This window comes from Orycteropus afer, unplaced genomic scaffold (assembly GCF_000298275.1).
Source record: "Orycteropus afer afer isolate SDZICR_OR568_19922 unplaced genomic scaffold, OryAfe1.0 scaffold00778, whole genome shotgun sequence".
In the NCBI taxonomy this organism is placed as follows: domain Eukaryota; kingdom Metazoa; phylum Chordata; class Mammalia; order Tubulidentata; family Orycteropodidae; genus Orycteropus; species Orycteropus afer.
Window position 1 is genome coordinate 311,316 of NW_006922365.1, and position 15,015 is coordinate 326,330.

The following is a 15,015-nucleotide window of genomic DNA, read 5'->3' on the forward strand; positions in this document are numbered from 1 at the left end:
TTGAACCACCAATCTTCTGGTTAGCAGTCAAGTGCCTTAGGCGCTATGTTACCAGGCCTCCTATTTACACAATTAGCAGTAACTAAATTCAAAACTTTTGTGATTACACTGATGATGAATGAATAAAAAAATCAACCTCAGCATGGCTTTACTTGCTGTCTTTCTTTGCTGCCCATCATTAACAAAATATAATAATTAGCTGAGCTTTTAAGAAACTACTTTTAAGTAAGCATAATCATTCTACAGATTGATTGGTTTTAAATATTTTTTAAGACAAATTTATAAACTAGTGCTACTCATTTATGAACTCTTAGTAATTTGTTCCCAATGAAATAAGGAACTTGTACTGGAGTGGAAAATTACTACATCAGTATGCACACACTTTAGATGAGATATTTTTGTAGCAAGACTTTCTCAGTAAAGAAGAAGCTAAGTTTATTTCTCATGAAAGCTTCTTACCTTGTCATGGGCAAGCATTTTAAGCAGCTCTGCTCTCTATTTATTGTCTGTTTTTCAATTTCAGGTGGCAGTCTGTAATCAAAGTATTTAATAAATGGAAAGCAAAAATTTCAGATGCATTCTGGGGAGATGACAATGACTGCATAGATGTTAACTTCCTCATATCCACTATTAAAACACATAAAGAAACTAAAGATAGCAAAATCAAAACCCAGTATATAACAATTATAATAAAATTAGAACATGAGATAACCCCACAAACCCCAAAATATGAATGGGAGCAAAGTACTGATAACACATTCCTTCTCTTTGTTCCTAGAATGGTCTTTACATTTTTTACCACTGCCTGAATTGTTGCTTACCTACCTGTCTGGCTAACTCCTACTCCTTCTTCAGATACCAGCTTAAATATTATAAATAGGATAACTTTCCCTGAATGTCCAAACTAGAATAAAAGTAGGCTATTATAGCAGTCTACCACTCATCTATCAGTTTGTAGTACTGTGGTGGCTTGTACCATGCTTGAAGCTTTGCCACAGATTAACCATGATAGCTGGGTTTTAGCAGAGCTTCCAGGCTAAGGTAGTCTAGGAAGAAAGATGTGGCCAGGTCCACTTATGGGGGGGGGGGAGTGGCCAATGAAACCTTTATGAATACCAGGGAATGTCTAATATAGTGCTGGAAATGAGACCTTCCAGCCAGAAGGCACTCAAAATATGACTGGGGAAGAGCTGCCTCTTCAAAGTGGAGGAAACCTTAATCATGTGGCTGGAATAAAGCTTTCAGGACCTTCATTTGCTCATGTGGCATGACTCAGAATGAGAAGAAACACCCACAAACATCCATCAATAATAAGAATATGGAATGTGTGAAATACGAATCTAGAAAAATTAAAAAACAAAAACCTACTGCCATCGAGTTGATTCTGACTCATAGTGACCCCCATTGGTTTTCTGAAGCAGTAAATCTTCTGATCCCATGTTTCTTCCACGGAATGTCTGATAGGGTTGAACCACCAGCCTTCTGGTTAGCAGTCAAAAGCCTTAGGCACTGTGCTACCAGAGCTTCTAGAAAAATTAGAAGCTGGAAAAATGAAATAAACGCATAAAGATTGATATCCTAGGCGATAGTGAGCTGAAATGGATTGATATGGCCATATTGATTCACACATATTGACACATTAAAGAAGAATGGCATTGCATTTATTGTCAAAAATGTTTCAAGATCTATCCTGAAATACAGTGCTGTCAGTGATATGATAATATCCATATACACCTACAAGGAAGACTAAGTAATAGTGTTATTACTCAAATACAGTCATCAACCACAAAAGCCAACGATGAAGAAATTGAAGATTTTTACCAACTTCTGCAAACTAAAATTGACCAAACATACCATGAGGATATATTGATAATTACTGGTGATTGGAATGCAAAAGTTGGAAAGGAAGAAGCATCAGTAGTTGGACAATACAACCTTCGTAATAGAAATGATGCCAGAGATCACATGATAGAATTTTGCAAGACCAATGGCTTATTCGTTGCAAATACCTTATTTCAACTACATAAACAGTGGCTGTGTACGTGAACCTCACTGGATGGAAAGCACAGGAATCAGATTGACTACATCAGTGAAAAGAGGTAATGGAGAAGAAGCGCAGTATCATCAGTCACAACAAAGCCAGGAGCTGACTATGGAACATACCATCAGTTAACTCATATGCAAGTTCAAGTAGAAGCTGAAGAAAATTAAATCCACAAGAACCAAAATATAACCTTGATTATATCCCATCTGAAGAATAGATTTGATGCAATGAACACTAGTAACCAAAGACCAGATGAGTTATGGGATGACATTAAGAACATTATATGTGAAGAAAGCAAAAGTTATTAAAGACAGGAAAAGAGGAAAACACCAAAATGGATGTCAGAAGAGACTCTGAAACTTGCTCTTGAAGGGAAAGTAGGTAAAGAGAATGAAAGAAATGATGGAGGAAAAGAGCTCAGTAGAAGATTTCAAGATAGCTTGGGAGGTTAACGTAGTATCATGAAATGTACAAAAACCTGGAGTTGGAAGATCAAAGAGGAAGAACACACTTGACATTTCTCAAGCTGAAAGAACTAAAGAAAAACATTCAAGCTTCTAATTGCAGTATTGAAGGATTCTTTCGGCAAAGTATTAAATGATGCAGGAAGCATCAAAAGAAGATAAAATACACAGAATCACCATACAAAAAAGAATCGGTCGATGTTCAGCTATTTCAAGAGTTAGCCTAAGATGGTATAGAAGAAAAAGTCCAAGCTGCACTGAAAGAATTGACAAAAAACATGGTTGCAGGAATTTATGGAATAGCCATTGAGATGTTTCAACAAATGAATGCAATGCTGTAGGTGCTCCCTGAGTTATGCCAAGAGATTTAGAATGTAACTATCTGGCCAGCTGCAGTGTAGTAAATTACTTTGTGTGGCTTTTCTACCCATAAGTCTTTGTAAACTCCAAGGTGGAATTTGCTATGAGCAACTGAGGAGCTCCTGATTGCTGAAGGTGTCCACCTGGAGTATTTCTGTTGGGAGTGGCACAAAACAATGTTCTGGGAGGTGCCCACTCTCTCTCAGGTGCTTAGAGTTCTGATGCTATAATTGACTAGTTTGACCACCCTGCGGGCTCTAAAGGAGACCTCCTGGAGGCAGAACGCTCTCTGACTGCTGGTGGAGGAAGACGTGCTGCCAAAAGAGACACGCGTTCCTGAAGGAGACACGTGCTGTTGGGAAAGAGACGCAAGAGACACGCATCGCTGAGTGAGACACCAAGGGACCAGCACTGCTGGGAAAGAGACTGTGAGAGACTGTTGGCTGAGGGACGGTGGGCTGGGAGAGAGACTGAGCGTTCTTCCTGAACTTGAGTTGTAGCCTGGTGCTTCCCTAATAAACCTCACAATCTGTGAGCTCTGTGTGGCCACTGCAGTGAATTATCAAACCCAGGAGAGAGGTGGTGGGTGCTTTGGGAGGAACGGTTGGTGAAAGGGCTGGAGGGAGGCAGCATGTCTGGCCTTGCAGTAATAGGCCTTGGATTACTGCTGGTAATCCTGCCTTCCCCTTGTAGGGTTAGAGGAGGTCAGAACATGTGGCCTCCTTGGCGTTTTTGCACCAGCCAACCAGAAGAGATCCATATTTGTGCCCATTCCAAAGATGGATGATCCAACAGTAAAAGCAAATTATTGAACCTTGTCATTAATATCACATGCAAGTAAAATTTTACTGAAGATATTTCAAAAATGGTTGCAGCAGTACCTTGATAGGGAACTGCCAGAAATTTAAGCTAGATTCAGAAGAGGGTATCAAATGAGGGATATCATTGCTGATGTCAGATGGATCTTGACTGAAAGCAGAGAATACGAGAAAGATGTTTGTGTTTTGTTGACTATGCAAAAGCATTTGACTGTGTGGATCGTAACAAATTGTGGATAACGTTGCAAAGAATGGCAATTCCAGAATACTTTATTGTACACATGAGGAACCTGTCCGTAGACCAAGAGGCAGTCATTCAAACAAAACAAGGGGATACTGCATGGTTTAAAATCAGGAAAGTTGTGCATCATACTTTCACCCTATTTATTTAGTCTGTATGCTGAGCAAATCTGAGAAGCTGGACTATGTTAAGAAGAATGGGGCATCAGTATTGGAGGAAGACTGTAACAACCTGCAATATACAGATTACACAACCTTGCTTGCTGAAAGCAGTGAGGACTTGAAGATCAAAGACTACAGCCTTCAGTATGAATTACACTGCAACATGAAACAAAAATCCTCACAAGTGGACCATTAAGCAGCATGACAATAAATGGTGAAAAGTTTGAAGTTGTCAAGGATTTCATTTTACTTTGGTCCACAATCAATGCCTTTGGAAGCAGCAGTTAAGAAATCAAGTGACCTATTGAATTGGGCAGATCTGCTGCAACAGACCTCTTTAAAGTGCTAAAAAGCAAAGATGTCACTTTGAGGACTAATGTGCACCTCATCCAAGCCATGGTATTTTAGTAGCTTGATACGCATGTGCAAACTGCACAGTGAGTAAAGAATACTACAGAAGAACTGATGCATTTGAGTTGTGTAGTTGGCAAAGACTATTGAATGTACCATGGACTAGTAGAAGAGCAAACAAACCTGTCTTGCAGAAAGTGCAATCAGAATGCTCCTTAGAATTGAGAATGGCCAGATATCATCTCTTGTACTTTGGTCATGTTGTCAGAAGGGACTAATCCCTGGAGAAGGATATCATGCTGGGTGAAGTAGAGGATCAGCACAGTTGGGAACACCCTGCATGAGATGGACTGACACACTGACTGCCATGATGGGCTTAAGCATGGTAACTATTGTGAGGATGGCACAGGACAGGGCATTGTTTTGTTCTGTTGTACATAGCACTGCTGTGAGTCAGAACTGACTCCACAGCACCTGACAACAATACTGTATCTTTTTCCTTAGTAAATTCTAAGCTCTGTGAGGACAATGCCATGCCTCTCTTGTTCATAGTTGCATCCACACCTTTCAACAGAGTGCCTAATATACATGCTTGGTTAAAATTGAATCAGTGAAAGAAATCTAACAATAATTGGTCCTCTGCTTTTTAGTAGACACTGTAAAAACAGTTTTCTCATAAAATTTATCTTTACATTGCTTGTGATTTAAGTAAACATACTGTCTTTCAGTAATCAATGAAAGCTCAGACTGATGAAGTAATTTGCCCAGGGTCTCAGTAATAGTTGGTCTGTATGACTTTCATTTATCGCTATTACAATTAGGACACTTAAAATAATATTTTGCTTTATTAAGTAAGAAATTTCTTCTATCTTGTTTCAAACATCCTTTTTGGAATCACATAGGTAAATTTTAAATGATCACTGATTGAATGTTGGTATATTATTTTTCTAAAATTAGGTAATTTTCTTTATTGAAGTCTGTATTAATGAACATTTATGGGCTTAAAAGGAGTTGAATATTTGTAAACTAATAATTTTCAGAAATATGCAGTCATCATAAATAAATACACAAAATGATGGATTAATATGAACTCTTATTATCTCTTTTTTTTATTATTATTATTATCAGTATGTTATCAGGTGGTTCAGATGGTGTGATTGTACTTTATGACCTTGAAAACTCCAGCAGACAACCTTATTACACATGTAAAGCTGTGTGTTCTGTTGGCAGGTATGTATTAAATATGTGATTTATGAATTTGTAAACAATTCAGTGGTTTTTTTATCAAATGCAAAACATGAAAATAGCAGTAGTATGAATGGCTGAAATAAATTGTTGAAATGGCATATTTACATTAGTATCCCTTGACATTATCTTGAAAATAACAAATTTAGGTATAGCTGTTCTGAACACATGACTTCTGAAAATCAACTTCAGTATCAATTTTCATAAACATTTAAAGACTTGATTATGTTGTTTTTCTATTCTTACATAGCACAACCCAGTAATTATAGTTTTTAGTACCACTTAGTATAAGATTCAGGCGCTCTGGTGGCATAGTGCCTAAGGCATTTGACTGCTAACCAGAAGGTTGACAGTTCAAACCCACCAGCCACTCCTTGGAAGGAAGATTGGGCAGTCTGCTTCTGTAGTGATACTGCCTTGGAAACCCAAGGAGGGGTCGTTATGTTGAACCCAACTCGATAGCAGTGAATTTGGTTTAGTTTTGAGTCTGAGATTGATTTATGAGTATTTTAGCTAATAATAGACACCACCTAAATTAGTTCAACTGGTAGTAATAAAAAAAGATTGAAGGCTAGATGTAATAAATTTTGCAGTTGCCCCCCACTGCCCTCCACACACACACTCTTGCCCCTCTACTCATCCAAAACAGCTTATTTTGCAACTGTACCTCCATTTACCTGATTTTGCTGACTTGGGAATATCTTGGTGGTGTAGTGCCTAAGGCATTTGACTGCTAACCAGAAGGCTGGCAGTTCAAACCCACCAGCCACTCCTTGGAAGGAAGTCTGGGCAATCTACTTCTGTAGAGATAACGCCTCAGAAACCTAAGGAGAGGTCGCTGTGAGTTGGAATCGACTCGACAACATTGAGTTTGGTAGGTTTTTTTTTTTTTTGAGTATTCTTTACCACTTTGCCAATCTTTTTTTAAGTGTCTAATAAAGTGTATGATTTTGTATAGTGTGTTCATAATGATCAATTAATTCTTTTTGCTTATATCTAATGTGATACTGAGCCAGTATGAATTATTAGTAATTATTAATTAGTTAACAAAATTAAGTGTGGAGAAAATGCTTTCAAGAGGAAGAACTTGTAAACAGTATCAGCAACCACTCTGTTCTAAAGCTCTTTCCACAGCACTAGAATATGTGCTTCAGTCCAAGTCATATTTGCAAGAAAACTGATTGTTTCTTGATTCTGGCACTTCACTTTGGAAGCATAAATTTGGGATAGTTAGTTAATATCTATGTGCCTCAGAATTTTTTTTGTTTTGAATTAGAGATTATTACACTTGTCTTGCTATTCTTGTAAGGTTTCTGTGAAAATTAAATGAGATACATACTGTCTTTTAAAAAGCTCTTGGAAAATGATAAAAGCATTGTGTAAACAGAAAGCATTATAGTTACAGAGAACCTTAATACAAAACAAGGTATCACCTCAAATACTCTGGTACTTGATTTCAAGATACTTAGGCTATTTACACCTCACTCCCCCTACCCTCAGAAAAAGAAATAAAACATTCTAAATTCTGAAATGTAATGCACTTACCTTATATACTTCATTTTTATCTTAACTTCATCCTAGGTAACATTTTAACATTAAGTCTAAATTGTTACAAAACTCACTGCTTTTCAGTCAATTCTGACTCATAGAGACTCCCATTGGGTTTCCTAGGCAGTAAATCTTTACAGAAATAGATTGGCCCATCTTCCTTCCATGGAGCTGCTGGTGGCTTTGATCCACCAGCCTTCTGGTTAGCAGTCAAATGCCTTAGGCACTGTGCCACCAAAAAAGAAAAAACCTCACTGTCGTCAAGTCAGATCTGACTCATAGCGACCCCCCCTTGGATTTCCGAGGCGGTATCACTATGGAAGTAGATTGCCCAACCTTCCTTCCAAGGAGTGGCTGGTGGATTTGAACCACCAGCCTTCTGGTTAGCAATCAAATGCCCACCAGAACTCCTTAAATTGTTATATAGCAAGTAGTATTTTCATATGTTTCATATGCTGTATAATGTTATTCATGGGAAATATGCTCTGCCTTTTTGTTGTGTAAAATCAAATAAATACTTAGTGTGCCACCCTTTTCTTATTTTTACCATAATTTTATCTTAGAGTCAAGCTCCATTTTTTAAAAGTGAGAGTTCAGATTTGTAGTGGGCAACATTATAAAATGAATTAAGATAGAATTTTTATATCCCAAAAGTTTATAATCTAATTTTTAAAAATTATTTCAATAAAGATTGTTACTGAGTTAATGTGTTTTAATTCAGACTCTTTTCTGACACTTATTCTGGGTAAATTTACTGTGTGTGTTCTTGAACAGCAAAGAAGATTCCTTTCCTCTAGGAAAATTCTTGTGTTGTAGTTGTTGTTATGTGCCATCGAGTCAGACCCGACTCATAGCGACTCCTCCTTGGGTTTCCGAGGCAGTATCACTATGGAAGTAGATTGCTCCATCTTCCTTCCAAGGAGTGGCTGGTGGGTTTGAACCGCCAGCCTTCTGGTTAGCAGTCAAGTGCCTTAGGCACTATGTTACCAGAGCTCCTCTGTCCCCATTATGTTGTTTGGTAATATCAGAACTGTGCCTTTTTACTTGTCAACCTTGGGTTTATCAGGATCCCATTTTTATCAGGTTTCAGGATTCCATTTTTTCCCAATCAATGCCCTCACTTTAACTTCAGACAAAATTCTTACTAAATGTAAATGAGACATTCTTTCTCCCTTCTCCTGGACAAGTAGGACACATGTGATCTAGATTTGGCCATTTGTATCATCCTCCCTGAGACTGCTTCTTATTAATATAGTGCACATTTGGCATTCATATAAATCATACCTAACTTTTGATCACTGTCTTGTAGAAGCCATCCTGATGTTCACAGATACAGTGTGGAGACTGTGCAGTGGTATCCTCATGACACTGGCATGTTCACATCGAGCTCATTTGATAAAACTCTGAAAATATGGGATACAAATACATTACAAGTAAGTACATTAAAATCTTTCCAAACTGCTCTGTAGGATGAATCCTAAGATGTCACGAATGCTAGATATGAGAGAACTATAGTGCTTAAGGAGGACTAGATTGCTTGAGTTCATATCCTAGTTTTGCTGCCGACTAGCTGTATGACATTGAGTGGGAGTCCAAACCTCTGTGTGTCTGTTTCCTCATCAGTAAATGAGGGGTAATAATTGTACCTCATAAGTTGGTTGTAAGGATTAAATGAATTAAGGTATATAAAGTACCAAAGCAATATCTATATTTATTATTTTAAAACTAATATGGTCCAGTAGTCTGAGGAAGGGAATTAGGTTCATTGCCTATCAGCCAAAAAACTTAAAGGAAAAGAAGGTTTTAATATAGCTTAGTAAAGGTAGAGAAGGAGTTCTGCTGGCGTGGTGCCAAAGGTTGGCAATTCAAATCCACGAGCCACTCCACAGAAGGAAGATGGCACAGTCTACTTCCATAAAGATTTACCGCTTCAGAAACCCAAAGGAGGTAGGTCACTGAGAGTTGGAATGGACTCCATAGCAGTGAGTTTAAAGGTGTATAGTAGATAATATGGTGCGGTGGGTAATCCCTCAGCTGCTAACCAAAAGGTTGACAGTTTGAACCCACCTACAGGAGAAAGATGTGTCAATCTGCTTCTGTAAAGATTATAGCCTAGGAAAACCCTATTGGATAGTTCTGCTCTATTACATAAGGTCATTATGAGTCAAACTCAACACAGTGGCACCTGACAACAACAAAGTCAAATTTATTTTTCTAGTGCCAATCTTTCCTCTGATTTATAGTCATAAGTATTTTAGCTGTCTATAGAACATCTCTGCTTAGATGTTGTCTTAAAGCTGGTATGTCCCAAAGTGAAAATAAACACTCTTCATACCATTTTTTAAATTATATCTGGATACTAGAGTATTGATACCATTCTGATACTTGTTAGATGTGTTACTTTAGTAAGTCAGTTATTAGCAAAGATCTCTTTGGCTATAACATTAAGGTATTAGATAAAGCTATATAATCATCAGTGATTTTACTTTCTGGAATTCATATTAATCACCGTATTACTTGAATTTTTAGAGCAGTACTTTCTGTACTCTCATTTCAACACATACTATTCTATAATATCATTTTCATATTGCCAAAGGGACAAGTAGGCCACATCTTCTGACCTCTAACCCCACAAGAAGAAGAGAGAATCACTGTCCATAGCCCAAGGCCTGTTCCTGCCAGGCCAGACATGCTGCCTCCCTCCAGCCCTTTCGTCAACCCTGACACCAACCGTTCCACCCGCAGCACCCACCACCTCTCTGCTGGGTTCAGTAATTCACTGCAGTGGCCACACAGAAGTCACAGATTATGGGGTTTATTAGGGAAGCAACAGGCTACAATTCAGGTTCAGGAACATGCTCAGTCTCTCTCAGCCTGCCATTTCTCAGCCAACAGTCTCTCTCAGCAGCATATCTCTCTCAAGGTCTCTCTCAGCAGTGTGTGTCTTGCGTCTCTCAGCCAGCAGTGAGAGATCTCTTCTACCTCTACGAGGGTTCCTTTTGAGCCTGGCAGAGTGGCAAACTAACCAATCCCAACATCAGAATTCTATACACCTGAGAGATAGTGAACTTCCCAGAAAATTACTTTGTGCTACTCCCAACAGAAATACCCTAGGTGGATAATTTAACAATCAGGAGCTACTCAGTTGTTCACGGTAAATTCCACCACAGACTTTACAAAGACTTATGGCTAGAAAAGCCATACCAAGTGATACACTGCACATATCTTTATGTCTTACCTCTTTATCTTATTATCACTCCGCAAGGCAAGAACTGTGTTTTATATACTACTAAGTTGAGTGCTTTACATCTCAACATAAACAAAGCAGATATCCTCATAACTGGACCAGTAAGCAGCATCACAATAAATGGAGGAAAGATTGAAATTGTCAAAGACTTCATATTATTTGGTTCCACAATCAACACCCATGGAAGCAGCAGCCAAGACATCAGATGACACATTGCACTGAACACATTGCTGCAAAAGACCTTTCAAGTGCTGAAGAGCAAAGATCTCTCGCTGAAGACTAAGGTGAGCCTAACCCAAGCTATGGTATTTTCAGTTGCCTCATATGCATGTGAGATCTTGACAATCAACAAGGAAGACCGAAGAAGAGTTGATGCTTTTGAATAGTGGTGTTGGTGAAGAATACTAAAAGTACCATGGACTGCCAGAAAAACAAACAAATCCGCTCTGGACAAAGTGCAGCCAGAATGCTCCTTTGGAAGTGAGAATGGCCAGACTTCGCCTCACCTACTTTGGTCATGTTGTCAGAAGGGACCATTCCCTGGAGAAGGATAGCATGCTTGGTAAAGTGGAGGGTCAACGTAAAAGGGGAAGGCCTCAACTAGATGGATTGACATAGTGACTGCCACGATGGGCTCAGATATAGCAAGGATTGTGAGGCTGGCACAGGACTGGACAGTGTATTGTTCTGTTGTACAGAGGATCCCTATGAGTTACAGCTGACTCAACAGCACCTAACAACAGCAACAAGTTGAGTGCCATGTAGAGTAACTGCTAGATAAATACTTTTAAGGATGACAACGTAAACAGTGTCTACATATGTGGCCCTCACCAGATGGAATACAAAGGAATCAGATTGACTACATCTGTGGGAAGAGGTGATGGAGAAGCTCAATATCTTCAGCCAAAACAAGGCCAGGACCTGACTGGAACAGACCATCAACTGCTCATATGCAAATTCAAGTTGAAATTGAAGACAATTACAACAATCAATGAGAGCCAAAATATGACCTTGATTATATCCCACCTGAAGTTAAGAGACCATGTGAAGAATAGATTTGGTGCATTGAACACCAGTGACTGAAAGCCAGATGAGCTATGGGATAAAATTAAGAATATCATACATAAAGAAACAAAAAGTCACTCAAAAGACAGGAAAGGAAAAAAAAAGACCAAAATGGATGTCAGAAGAGACTCTGAAACTTGCTCTTGAACAGAGAGTAGCTGAAGCAAATGGAAGAAATGACAACATAAAAGAGTTGAGCAAAAGATTTCAAAAAGCTGCTGGAGAAAACAAAGTCAATTATTATAATGAAATCTGCAAGGACCTGGAGTTAGAAAATCAAAAGAGGACAACACCCACGACATTTCTCAAGCTGAAAGAATTGAAGGGAAAATTCAAGCCTTGAGATGCAATATCGAAAGATTCTGTGGGCAAAATATTGACTGATGCAGGAAACATCAAAAGAAGATGGGAGGATACACCGAGTCACTGTACCAAAAGGAATTGGTCAGTGTTAATCTATTTCAGGAGGTGGCATATGATCAAGAACCAATGATATTGAAGGAAGAAGTAGAAGCTGCACTGAAGGAATTGGTGAAAAACAAGGTTCCGGGAATTGACAGAACACCCACTGATGTGTATCAGTGAACAGATGCCATGCTAGAAGCTCTTGTCTATGCCAAAAAAAAATTTGGAAGACAGCTACGTAGCCAGCTGACTGGAAGAAATCCATATTTGTACCCATTCCAAAGAAAGGGCATCCAAAAGAATGTGGAAATTATCAAACTATATCATTAATATCACATACAAGTAAAATCTTGCTGAAGATAATTGAAAAAGTTGTAGCAGTATATTGAGAGGGAACTTCCAGAAATGGAAGCTGGATTCAAAAGAGGATATGGAATGAGGGATATCATTGCTGATGTCAGATGAATCTTGACTGAAACAAAGAATACCAGAAAGGTGTTTACTTGTATTTCATCAACTGTGCAAAAGCATTTAACTGTGTGGATCATAACAAATTATGGGTAACACTGAGAAGAATGGGAATTCCAGAACACTTAATTATGCTTATAAGGAACCTGTACATAGCCCAGGAGGCTGTCTTTCAAACACAACAAGGGGATACTGCGTGACTTAAAATCAAGAAGGGCGTGCATCAGGGTTGTATCCTTTCACCATACTGTTCAATCAGTATGCTGAGCAATTAATCTGAGAAGGTAGACTATATGAAGAGGAATTGGGCATCAGGATTGCAGGAATACTCATTAACAACCTGTGATAACACAGACACAACCTTGCTTTGCTGGAAGTGAAAATGACTTGAAGCTCTTACTGATGAAGATTAAAGACTACGGTCTGCAGTATGGATTACATCTCAACATAAAGAAAACAAAAATCCTCACAACTAGACCAATACACAGCATCACAGTAAATAAATAGAAGACTGACATTTTCAAAGATTTTATATTACTTGGATCCCCAGTCAACACCAATGGAAGCAGCAGTCAGGAAATCAGATTACATATTACACTGGGCAAATAAGCTGCAAAAGACCTTTTTAAAGTGCTGAAGAACAAAGATAATTTTTGAAGATTAAGATGTGCCTAACCCAAACCGTGGTATTTTCATTCACCTTATGTGCATGTGAAAGCTAGACAGTAAAAAAGGAAGACTGAAGAAGAGTTAATGCTTTTGAGTTGTGGTGCTGGCGAAGAATACTGAAAGTACCATGGACTGGCAAAAGAACAAATCTGTCTTGGAAGAAGTGCAGCCAAACCACTCCATGAAAGCAAAAATGGCCAGACTTTGCCTCACTTCCTTTAGTCATGTTGTCAGAAGGGACCATTCCCTGGAGAAGGATATCATGCTTGGTAAAGTGGAGGATCAGCCAGGGAGGTTAAGATCCTCAAAGAGATGGATTGACACACTGGCTGCAGTGATGGGCTCAGGTATGACAAGGATTGCGAGGCCAGGGCAAGACCAGGCAGTGTGTCATTCTGTTGTATGTATGGTTGCTATGAGTCAGAGCCAACTCGATATCATCTGAAAACAACAGTGATCTACATAAAAGACTACCTGTTTATAACTGAGGAACTCTGGTGGCACAGTGCCTAAAGCATTTGACTGCTAACTAGAAGGTTGGCGGTTCAAACCCACCAGCTACTCCATGGAAGGAAAACTGGGCAATCTACTTCCATAAAGATTTACTGCCTCAGAAACCCAGTGGGGGTCACTATGAGTTGGAATCGACTGGATGGTAGTAAATATGATTGTAATCTGAAAAGTGTATAGTACTGTGTAAGTAAATACAAAATGAGTATAATGCAAGCAGTTTAAATAGATGTTTTTCTTTTATGACCATGCTGTATTGGGGAAAAAATTAGGCTTATCACTTTGGAATTACTTTTAAAATAATGTTTATTTGCTTTAAATACATACTGTTGAAAATAGGAATACATTAAAAATATATTGTAGGAATTAAAATAAGTCATGATCTTCTGCTTCTGACCATGATGGAGCAGCTTATAGCTAAATCAGCAAGCACTTCCTTTGAGAAAATCTAGTTGAAATATATCTGTTTCAGGTTCTGCCAAGTTGCAAACTTATCTAGGCCTTGAGAGTCCTACAGAGATGGAAAGTTCAAGAAGTGATGCCGAGTTTGCACTCTTAGGTATAGCCTCCAAAGAGATGGAAATGTGTATACACAAAAACTTATACATGAATATTCATAGCAGAATTATTTATAATAGACAAAAACTAGAAACATCCCAAATGTCCATCAGCTTGCCAGTAGATAAATGAAATATTATTCAGAAATATCAAGAAATAAAGTGCTGATACATGCTAAAACATTGATGAACCTTGAAAATACTATCCTAAATGAAGAAGCCAGTCACAAAATACCACATATTGTATGATTCCATCTATATAAATTGTCCAGGGGAGGCAAATCTATGTTGTTGTTGTTGTTATTTGCCATCAAGTCAGCCCCAACTCATAGCGACCCCTCCTTGGGTTTCCGAGGCAGTATCACTACGGAAGTAGGAATGACCAACCTTCCTTCCGAGGAGTGGCTGATGGGTTTGAACCGCCAGCCTTCTGGTTAGCAGTCAGATGCCTTAGGCACTATGCTACCAGAGCTCCTGGCAAATCTATAGAGACAGAAAATAGATTAGTGATTGCTTAGGGCTGAGAGGGTTAGGAATGACTGCTAATGGGTAAGGAGTCTTTTTGGAGTGATGAAGATATTCTAGAACTGACTGTGGTGATAGTTTGACAACTGTACGAATGTAGATACTAAAAATTGTTTATGTAGGGGAATTGTATGGACTGAATTATATCTCAATAACACTATAATACTTTTTTTTTAAATTATTTTATTTATTCATTCATTCATTCAGACAGACAGACAGACAGACTTGGGTGAAGATTTACAGAGCAAATTCACTCTCCATACACCAATTCACATATACTTTGTCTCATGTCATTGACCACAGTTTACCACAATGCAACAGCTCCCCTCCCACTTCC

At 38.5% G+C, this 15,015-nt stretch overlaps 1 protein-coding gene across 1 annotated transcript in view; it reads left to right on the plus strand.

Annotated features, from left to right (window-relative positions):
* The window catches only part of ERCC8 (ERCC excision repair 8, CSA ubiquitin ligase complex subunit), a 111,089-nt gene that overhangs the window by 25,647 nt on the left and 70,427 nt on the right, over window positions 1-15,015 (plus strand). The window contains exons 3-4 of the mRNA XM_007957692.2: window positions 5,568-5,669; window positions 8,542-8,665. Of these exons, the coding sequence (XP_007955883.1) occupies window positions 5,568-5,669; window positions 8,542-8,665 (226 nt within the window). The remainder of the gene's footprint in view (window positions 1-5,567; window positions 5,670-8,541; window positions 8,666-15,015) is intronic.